Source organism: Neolamprologus multifasciatus, chromosome 4 (assembly GCF_963576455.1).
Source record: "Neolamprologus multifasciatus chromosome 4, fNeoMul1.2, whole genome shotgun sequence".
NCBI classification, from domain to species: domain Eukaryota; kingdom Metazoa; phylum Chordata; class Actinopteri; order Cichliformes; family Cichlidae; genus Neolamprologus; species Neolamprologus multifasciatus.
Window position 1 is genome coordinate 9,898,638 of NC_140442.1, and position 10,947 is coordinate 9,909,584.

The 10,947-nt window shown below is 37.4% G+C and overlaps 1 protein-coding gene across 1 annotated transcript; it reads right to left on the bottom strand.

The window, feature by feature from the left end:
• Positions 1-4,252: 4,252 nt before the first annotated feature.
• Positions 4,253-7,268, bottom strand: pla2g10 (phospholipase A2 group X). The gene is made up of 4 exons (XM_085156438.1): positions 7,116-7,268; positions 6,426-6,594; positions 5,640-5,746; positions 4,253-4,426 (listed from the first exon to the last, which is right to left on the bottom strand). Exons 1-4 carry the CDS (start codon positions 7,150-7,152, stop codon positions 4,278-4,280), a joined length of 462 nt encoding a protein of 153 aa, XP_085012564.1. The 5' UTR covers positions 7,153-7,268; the 3' UTR covers positions 4,253-4,277.
• Positions 7,269-10,947: the final 3,679 nt, after the last annotated feature.

Below are 10,947 nucleotides of genomic sequence, written 5' to 3' on the forward strand. Positions count from 1 at the left end.
TGAGTCCTTATATATAGCCCTTTATATTTAAGATTATATTAGCTTGTCTAGTTACTTTTGAGCCTTTAAAAATGTATAGTGTGTTGAAATGGTTGAAATATGTACAAAATGGGTGGCCCGATTTTGTATAATGTCATTGTATTTCTTGGTTTGTTTGTTTGTTCTTGTGTTTTGTTTGGTTTTGTTTTGGTCCGTTTGTCTCTTCTGTTGTTGTTCGGTTTGGTTTTGCTTTCCCCCCCACGGTGATTAAGTTGAATTTGTTGTACATGTTGTATAAATAAGAAAACAAATAAAACATAAATTATTAAAAAAAAAAAAGTATAGTCTGTATGTGTATAGAGACATCACATCTTCTAATTTGAATTTTGCGATAAGATCAAATTACTGGCGCAATCAGTATAATGAGAACTCATTTCAATGCAAGGCATAACTGCAAAGAGCCATGGATGAAGATTACATGGAAATGGAAAAATCGGTAGTAGATTTGCATATTTACCCATGTGTTCAAACAGCTCCAGCAGAGATCCACATTTTCTTATTGAACACTATTATGACATCACAAGTGTACATTTTATTCCCCAAAAAACATTTCATTAGCTCAAAAATATATATTTGAATTATTTATGCTCTGCAAACATACCACTGATGATAGTGCAGTTTCCTGGGTAACGCTTCGTGTTGCAGCATCAATGATTCATATCTGGTTCATGTTGCATTGCAATCACGTTCTGTGTGCTGAAGTGACCCTTTGTGAAATGAGAGGTGATAGAAGAAAAACAAATGGAAAATGCTGCAGTGCTTTGCAAAAGCTTTAATCAGTGATGTCGACAACACACCACTGGCGGCTGATTTTCAGACTCTGGCTACAATCACTGAGACTCAGTACTACACTTCCTTGGTCCTAAATCAGCACCTTGGTCACTAAAAAATATCACATGGCAAATTCACTGGTTCTAGAGGGTTTTCTTGTTGTGATTGTGAAGTGGAAATGTATTTTTGACTCTATGAGCAGAAGTTTTAAGGAACGTGTTTACGACAAATTTTCTAAGATGAGTTTTTACTTACATCCATCCAAGTATATAATGCTGTGGGCCTTTTTTCCATCCGAAGATTTGTTGCCTTCAACCTTGTGCTTAATTCTTTTAATTCAAGATTCAGCTCAAGATCTATACTAGTCACCCAAGATGACATATACCAGCTTGTACGCATAATGACACAGTCTCACCTTAGTGCCTATGAGATCAGAAAAGCAATTATCAGACGCCTTCAAAATAGCTTTGGCTTTCACAACAGCTTTTAAACTCCTAATATAGTAAGTAAGATACTACAACCAAGACACTTAGTAAGCTCAGATAGCCTCTGGACTGCCTAATGACAGATGTTTATCGCTTTTCCCTCTAGAGTTTTCCGTCACAGGTGGAGGCTGTGTGAAGAAACATGGAGGAAAATAATTTGAAAATGCGTCTTCACACAGAATCACAGAGTCATTCATTAGTTTAAAAGGGCTGAGTCAGGGCTGTATTTCCAAATATAAAAAGTGCCAGCCCAAGCTGAAACTTGAATAAGTTCAGCTACTTGTTGCTTATATAATGACACAGTAGTTATTACAAAGGGACTGTTAAGATTTCTACGGATTCTACTTTTCCCTAATTATAAACATTATTATTTTTGTGAATAATCCATGTGAAGACCTGTATCATCTCTGTAATAGAATCCCCTTGAATTCATTTTCTGCCCTCTGCAATTTAAGCCTTAGAAAGAAGAAAAAACACCACAAATGGAGAATAACAGGAGTAAAACAGGGGGAGGAGAACAAAGGAATCAGTAACACGCGGCAGACTGGCAGCAGGTCTAGGCTGCGCTCACATTGATTTCCTTGTGGGCTGTATACTCTGCTTTCAAAAGAGATTTTTATACAGTGAAGGCAAGAGAAAGTGACCCATTCAACCTGCTCTTACATTCGGATCTCAGTTGGTAATTGTATTATGGAAATCAAAGTCCTTCGGTATCATCACTGAATTAGATGAATACAAAATCATCTGACATAGCACGTGGATAGCCTCGAGTCTAGCAAGGCATATCCACATATTTGTTTGTTGTTTATGTTTTGCGCCCTTTAAGCCAGACTTCACTGCGTGCCGTCTGGCTCTCCGTTGGGGACCCAAACAGTTGATTAAAGAATGCAATTAGCATGGAGCAGATTCTGTCAGCTCTCCTTTGGGGATTTAAACGCTATGAGTCGATGCACGATTTCTTCAAGAGGACCACATTGCTCTGCAAGATGCTAATATAGGGTCAGCTAAGACCAGGTTTTGCATTTGTATGTGCTAAAGGAAACATTATTTTAAACAGCAGTTTAAATGTAATGACTACCTAAAACTTACAGTGTATCTAAAATGTGTTTTAAAGAGAAACGGAATAAAATGTTTGTTCTTCAGAAACTTATAATGGCTAAAAGTGTTATTTTTACATATGTATTCATATTCATTCACCGTCTGTAGCAACTAGACCAGCTTTTCATAGTATTTATCTTTTCATTTTTACAGATGAAAATGAAAAGGAAAAAAGAGAGAAGAAGAGTGGAATTTTGAGTCACTTTGTCTGCCATGCGGTGGATAGAGATCACTTCTTTAATCTCAGAGTTTACACATGGCCAAGCCTGGACACAATTACACAAGTGTTTTTGGGCTGTGACCCAGATTCTTAATTCCAGTCCTGGACTTTGGGTGGAGCACTTTGGCGTCATCTCCCATTTCAGCCCACACAACTGAACTGCACTAATTCAAAGAAAACGTGTTTCCTATGTGAATTCCCTGACCAAGCTTACAGAAGTGTAATATCAGATAACATCAGATCAAGTAACATTGAAGAAAGCTTTGGCTACTTTGATTACTGGCTGAGATACTCTTTACTAGACATCAGAGAGGAAATAAAGTTTTACCCCTTTTATCTAAAATTGGTCCCAAAACCAAAACCAGAACACCAGTTGTGGATCCAAGAGAACATAAAACATTAATGCTTTTTAGTTAATATACTTTATTGAGTCAGTGACATGTTAGTGATCATTATGAAGCGCTAACAAGAGCTTTGTTTGGATGTGTAAAGATGCCTGCATAGCTGTGGATGTGGCTCCATCTACAGGTGAATATCAAATGTGTCAGTTTATTTACATATAGCCTCCTGCTATGAAGAGGGCTGCAGATGTAAAAAAGAAAAAAAAAGTTTCTTTATTTCAGCGACTAAAAGAAACCATTGAAAAACAATACGATTCTGCATAAGCAAAGTTTCCTAATGGCAACCCAGGCTCAAAGGAAATGACAAAATCCCCTGAGATCACCTTTAACCCTTATGAAAAGTAAAATTTAAAATTAAATATGTAAATATGTAAATCTTTAATCAGTAATCTGTGTGGTATGCGGATGTGTGTACTTGTGGTAGGTACATTAATCAAGAAATAAAGCAAGCAATGTTCTAACAATCTCAAATTAGCTGGAGGAGAGAAATAAAAAGACTGAGTCACTATACCTTAGATGAACAATCAAATCACAGAACAAATATTGCCGCAGCTGAGTCATTCTCCTAACCGCGAATCCAAGAAGTGGATATAGAGGCCTCAGGCCGTTGCACATGCAAAATCATTTGGTAGCTATTCAGGGATTATGAGGTAATCTGTACACATCATGGGAAAACACATGCAACTGTGACCATACTGTGATATTTTAAAACCTTAAAAGGAAGTAAACATGCAAGAGGTTTCAAACTTTTTTTTTTCAGTAATAAATACAGAAATAAAATTTGGCGCTGCTGCTGAGACTTTTCCCTCACTGGCTTTGGAAAAAAGTGGAGGAAGTCGCGTCAGAGCAGAGTTTAAATAAAAAGAAAACAACCCTCACCATTAGCTCAAGTGTGTGGAGTTTTTTTTTAACTCCAGTAAATGAAATCCAGTCAAAAACACACCCAAAGCAAAGAGTCAGCTTCACTGTTATGAAGCAGGCACTCCACTTCACAGTTCAGCAACACATGCTAGCAAATAAAAGTACTATTGTTAGGTCTGAGTATTTGATTGTTCCCTCTATTTGACTCTGAGATTTAGAATCTCGGACTTCTCATTTCTATCCAGGAAGTCGAGAAACAAAATAGGTGGTGTTCATTTACTGTAATTCTTTGTGTGTTTTTTATTAAAACAATTTCTGCAAAAGCAGAGTGACTGACTTACTGTAACGCTGCGTGTGTTAAAAGAAAAGGCACATAAGACACATAAAGATGTATTTATTGTGTCAGTAAATATTGCATGTAGGATGGTCATGGCCACATAGAAAATCTGGCCATAGTGCATATTTCCGAATGAAACGTGCTTTTCTCAAACATTTGGCAGCATCTCTGTCACACTTGCACAGCAGCTTTTCGCATTGGTCCTTCAAATTATCTGCAATGAAGAACAGGATTTTCACTCATTTTCAGTCAATTTCTCATTAACATTGTGAATCTCTTTTTACGTTTGCTGTTTCATAGCTACGTATACAGACATTTGGAGAACTCCAGCTATATTTTTGTTTCATTTTTAGCAGTTTGTCTATAATTAGAGAAGTTCAGTAACCGGTTATAAATACCATTTGGGTCATGTTTAAACCTAATTATGTACAGTGCTTAATAAATTTAGCAGACCAACACTCGAAGTAAGGTTTATGACACAGCTGACCTAAATTAACACTCTTGGTAATCACCAAAATCATTTTTTTATATATTTCTGTCATGGTTAATCTGCCAGTAAGTGCAAGTTCTTTAGTCAAAACTAGATTTTTTTATGTGGAAATATAATTATTGCTGTTATCCACGAAATTCCAAGTTTACTGTTATACAAAAACCATGTTATTATTTTTTGATTCAGATGCCAAATTACAGTTATTTCTAAAAAGAAAAAAAAATTAGTGAATGAATGTTATGCTTGATTCATTTCTGACTTCTCCGAGAAACCCAGTGTGCTAGGTATAAAAACATGAATTCAGTTTCCTATTTGCCTAATAAAAAACAAAACAATTTTAAGATAAGACAAGATTTTGACAGATTTCTAAAATATTTGTTTTGTCTTGGGGTTTTTTTGACAGCTGGTCTTTTTGATAAGCAAATACTGTGCTTTATGCCATTAAGATATCCTGGACAAATCCTTCTTTTCTCCAATCAGCTGTCTTCTTATTTGCTTTCTGTGTTTCACTATGGGAAAGCATGAGCAACCTCATCCTTTCTGTGGCATAAACATGAAGGTGCAGGTGCCCACATGGCAGTTAAGCTGATTATAAGAGTGAGCGATCAAGGGCGATGACCATCTGACCACCAATTTCAAAATAAAATGAATAAATAACAGCACTGCAGTGTCAGTAATGGTCTCCGCTGGGGCATTTCTTTCAAAATTGTGTGGTTCTGCCACTGTTTTATCAGTAAGATTACACTAAAGCTATCAGTCTGCCTTTTGTAAATCCATCTAGGAGACATTGAGGAGTAGCAAAGGAAGATTTTATATTGGTCTTAGTGGAGAACATCCTAAAATTCAAAGCCACGGAATTAATAAGAGCATCAGCTGTTTTAACTTTAAATCATGGATTGCAAAAAGAAAAACAAAAGAATGATAGAAATCGCAATACCACACTCAGCTGTCTTGTCCTCACAGGTCCACCGATACTGGCTTAATTTTGTATAGCAGCCAAGAAGTTCTGCATCTCCATAACAGCAATCATGTCTGTGGCAGCACCTGCACACAGACAGATTAACAACATGATAAGTCCATTATTTTGAAAACTGAACTCGGTCTGATCTCAATCTAGGAAAGACAGGGTAAAGAAAACAGTAGGTGGGTGGTTGCAAGGCTGTGGTTTAAATCACACCAGGACTATTTTAAAGGCAGGGCAGGATCACCACATGAGTTTTCACAACAGATAGTTAGAAGTTAACTAGCTTGAGGGGGTGAGATGTCTTGTGGTTAAGAAGGAAAAGAAGGAGATGGTAATTAGGATTTGGGTGTGGAATTTTTGGAGTAACTATTGGACCATGTGAGTCTGCTGAATTTACACAGCGTTCCCTCCTTCCATCCCGTCGCACTGCATTTGTGGTTCACCCGACTCATTCAGAAGCGGAAACTGTGCGTACACATCAGGATGTGGATAGACTGGGAAGAACCAACGGCATTTAGGAGGAGAAAATAATATGTACACATTATTTCCTCCTCCTGCGACGAAAGGCTAAACTTGACCAAAGTACTTGGAAGGATATTTTTTGCGAAGTGTAATGCCTAGGTTGGTTATATATAGTGTGAGCTGATTGTTTACATTTTGGAGTGCGCTATTATCAGGTGACCAGATATACTATCCTCACCAATTTGCATTTTCTTCTGTCAGCTTCTTAAGGGAATGTGATAATAAATGCTGCCTCACCAGTCTGCCCTGTCCTTGGGCCAGCCTTGGCCGCCCAGACCACAGTAGCATCCGTACATCATATAAGCCAAAGCAGATCTCCCTGTGCTGCATTTGATTGCTCCTGCCAATTCAAGTAACCCTCGCTTTGTCCGCTGCGATCTGCGTGTTGCCGCAGAGGCCACAGTCACTGCAAAGAGACACAAACAACACAAGAGAAGTTATCTCTCTGTCCCTACACCGGTCCACTACTGTACTATATATGCTTTAGTGATTTGGTATGCAACACAATCTTGATAAAATTATACATTAAAGAGTTGCAAAGACGTTTGTGCTGCTATTTGCTGGCTTTATATTATAAAATGTATCTGCAAATTGGATTTAGGATATAAGAAACTTTCTGTAGCTGGAATTGAAATGTTCAGACGTCCGTTGCAATAGGTAACAGTACTCAGAGGACTGACTTTCCTGTTACTTCCCTGAACACCATACCTAAGGCTTAAAATCACAGACAAGCGCATACTATTTTACAGCAAAATCAACATAATTTGTTCCCTTTCAAAAGTGCTCACTGAATCACTGTTCTTGTGTAAACACAGGTAGTTTTCCCCTCAAACATGCACTGACTACCTCTTGAAATAACTTCTTAAGCGTGTAGTTTTCACTATGCTTCACTGTGGAGCTCTCTTCTAAAGTAAATAATCACCTTACCAGATAGCAGGAGAAGTATCCGATAAAATACTGCCATGGCATGCAACAGGTAGTTAAAAATCTCATCTGCTCTTCACTTCCACCCTCTGAGTGTAACATTGAAAGGAGTGGAGAGCTTTTTATAGACGCTGTTTGAATAATCTCCTGGGCGTAACTATTGGCTGGAGGCTAATCCAGTGTTTGTGAATCTATGCTCCCCCTAGTGCTTTATTGAAGTTGGATCAATGTTTGTGTTTTTTTTTTTTATCTTTTTAGCATTAACACTGCAATATTGAGAAAACAAAATGTTCTGTTTTTAGATTTTCTGGAGGTGTAAGATGAGTCGAAGTTTCATGGAAATACACATATTATTATTATCGTTATTATAAGAATTTTAAACATAGAAAAAAGATTTTCAGATTTTTGGGGGGGCTGACAGTGACATATAATCATTGTTACATTCCCCTCCTTTGCCTTTGGAAAGCAATACCACCCACTCAGAACATAGGGAACATCAGGGGCTGCTAGGTGGGAAAGGTTTTAAGTCTACTCTAATATGTTAGCACTGGATCTCTGACAAAGAAAAAATTGTCCCTAGACCCTCTGAAAGGGTTTTTTTTTTCTAATTGGATGAATTGTATCCACAAACTAAACCAAAGCAGTAATGTGTTATAAAAGCAATGATGTTTTTATGTCTTTTTTCCCTGTTCCCTCTTTTTCCCTCTTGTCAAATGTCTTCTATCTGTAATACCAAATATGGCCGTTTGGCTCAGTTTTTGCTCAATAAATAATGATTTAAATAATAACCCAGTTATTTTTATTTAATCCTGACATGTAAAAATGTAGAACTGAAAGGGGGTGTGCTTTCTTTTTACTATGACACTATCTGTTTTATTTTTTTAAACGCCACACAATTGCAACTTTTCAAGTATCCCTTGAAAACTACAAAAGCACCAACTAAGTTACAGTTACCCTTGGCTGAGAATCACCGTCTTAAGGTATAGAAGCCTTCAAACAGCACATCATTATTTATACGTCTCCACTTCTTCACAACAATTGCAACCAGACAAGCTAATTACGGTCATTACACCCTAATAATATACCTTTTCTTCCTTAATTATAAAGAGATGTGCTCATGTGTCTCATCTGTCACTCTTCTTTTTCTAAATAAACAATTCAGTGAGGAGAACAGAAGACGCTTTCACTGCTTAAAACTCTCAGCATATATTGCAGCTATCATTATTGTCAGTTTGATTTACAGAGCAGCACTTCAAGTGTCTAACTTCTGAAACTGTTTCAATGACAAATTTCAAGCCTGATTTGAAAATGGCACTGTGTTGTATCACTGCTTCTCATCTTTTTTATTATGTTTTTCTGAGAGTATTTTTCCAGATCTGTCACACTTGACTCTGTCGTCATCAATAATGTGCCAATGTCAGGGAAGCTAAATCATAAAAAGGATAGCTAAGACATACAGTATTCTTCACTTCTTTTGTGATTCGGCTCCTCGGGGATGCTTCTGCACAATATGAGATAAGCGCCTCCTCCTGGCAGTTATTACACCTGGCAGACTGCTTCCTGAGGCACACATCCTTCAGTTCTTGTTTATCCGATCAGCCTTATCTCAACGTAGCCATTGCCACAAAATATCCAGCCAGCAGTAGGATCCCATCAGGCTCAATGCACACTGCTGAAGATGTTAATGTTAAACATGAGCAAACTACAAATGTAAAATGAGTCAAATAGCACTAAGCACAATCCCCAGTCACTGGTGACATTCAGTGTGTTGCTTCTTCTTCTTTCTTTCTTTCTTTCTTTCTTTCTTTCTTTCTTTCTTTCGTTCTTCTTTTTTTTAACATAAAACTCCCTAAAACTGGAAGCAATACTGATACATGAACAGCATTTCATCCTGGTTCAGACATTACAGTTTACCCAGTTAGGACAAACCTGGGTTTGCTTGATGAATGACTAGATGTTACTGTGAGTCACAGATTACTAAACTCCTGTTATAATGAATTTGACATTTTAGTCATCATTTAGAAACTGCAGAAGGATGAAGGCACTTTTGAAGGTTTCCATGGTACCAGAGGTTTACTGGCTTTTTACTGTTATTTAAAAAAGAAAATGTCTTAAATGTTAAATATTTAAATGTGCGCTATCTGTCCTGCTGACAACCTGTGGTCAAAATTTCCTGCATTCTCCAACTGAGTTTGGAAGGGAAAAAGAAGCAAATAACAGGTTGTGTGCTTGCTCAAAAAGATCTGTGCAGCTATGTCTTTTTTTTTTTTTTATCAACCAACACTTAATATATACACACTACAATCACTTTATGTCCTTATCACACACACTTTATGTGTGTGTATATATATATATATATATATATATATATATATATATATATATATATATATATATACACACACACACATTGGCCCTGCAGACTACTTGTGGTCAAAATTTCCTGAATTTCCTGTATATATTATCACATCCACTTCCTTTACAAACACAGAATAATAAGTGTGTTGTGCAGACTGTGTTAGTAAAGTAACTTTGAGTTTGGTTTGCTTATAAGTGTGAAGCTCAATGTGAAGCAGTGGACCACTAGTAGTTATTTTTTCTTTTTTTAATTTACAGTGGAGTAACATATTTTTTAAACTGCTTTTTAGTCTTCTTCTTCTTTCACGTTGTTCCCATTCTATCCCTAATGTCCTCCTCTGTTACACCAATCATCTACATGTCTTCTTTCACCACTTCCATGAATCTCTGTGCTTATCTTCTTTTCCTCCTGCCTGGCAGCTCCATATACAATGTCCTTTGTTCATTATATCCACCATCCCTCCTCTCCACATGTCCAGAGTACCCCAACCTTGCCTCTCCAACTTTGTCTCCAAATCACTCAACTTAAGCTGTTTGCAGGTTGCTCCGAGAAAAAGTGTACCTTATTTTACCTCTATCACATGAAAGTCTCTTATGGGCTCCTCCCTCTAGTTTTTGAGCCACACTTCTATTTTTAAATGCTCTGTGTGCTGATAAATTCAAGGAGGAAACGCGCTGTCAAAGAAAGATTTGCACAAGAGTTGATGGAGAGGAGCTGTGGATGCCTCAGGCTCAGTGGTCTGAAATGTTGTGCTTTGTAGATTGTAAGGAGATTGAAACTGGGTGCCTTGCCAATGTATATGCATTAGAGAGAGTCTGAAGTACTGACAATCTTAGAATTAGGGTGAGCCCCATGTATGGATTGAGAGAAGGGGAAAAAAGAAAGAAAAAAGAATCAGTCAGTGTATTATATAATATATTGTAGAATTATATGCAAATTATACAGGTAGCTATCATTTCTGTATATGTATATTTTAATGTATTGGTTAAAAATCACAACAACAACAAAAAAGATTAAAAAACAACAACAACAAAAAAAAACCCCTTAAGTCTAAAACATAAAGGGATAGCTCAGGTAAAGTGTTGGCCCTGTGATCGGAAGGTCGGGGGTTTGACTCCACTGAACAGCTACCCTGAGGTACCCCTGAGCAAGGTACCGTCCCTACACGCTGCTCCCCGGGCGCTGCGTTGGTGGCTGCCCACTGCTTCACTGGGTGAATGGGTTAAATGCAGAGGAGTAATTTCCCTACGGGGACTAACACATACACATATTATTATTATTATTAAAAGTTTGTCTCTGTAAGCTACACCGATTCCAATGATTAGGGGACTATTCTAGCTGTAGGGTACACTTTGGAAAGGTTGTTGCTAATAAGAATAAACAAATATCCACGTTTTTTGTCTTATCATTAATCGCCACACACCTAAATCCTACTTGCTACAACCTTTCAGTGCCTGTAGGGGCACCAGAGCTAAT

What these genes read in the sequence shown, in the direction of transcription:
- pla2g10 (XM_085156438.1), bottom strand. Translation starts at nt 7,152, where the DNA reads ATGGCAGTATTTTATCGGATACTTCTCCTGCTATCTG. An exon ending in GATACTTCTCCTGCTATCTG is followed by an intron (nt 6,595 to 7,115) that starts GTAAGGTGATTA and finishes GTCTCTTTGCAG; the next exon opens with TGACTGTGGCCTCTGCGGCA. An exon ending in GGACAAGACAGCTGAGTGTG is followed by an intron (nt 4,427 to 5,639) that starts GTATTGCGATTT and finishes TCTTCATTGCAG; the next exon opens with ATAATTTGAAGGACCAATGC.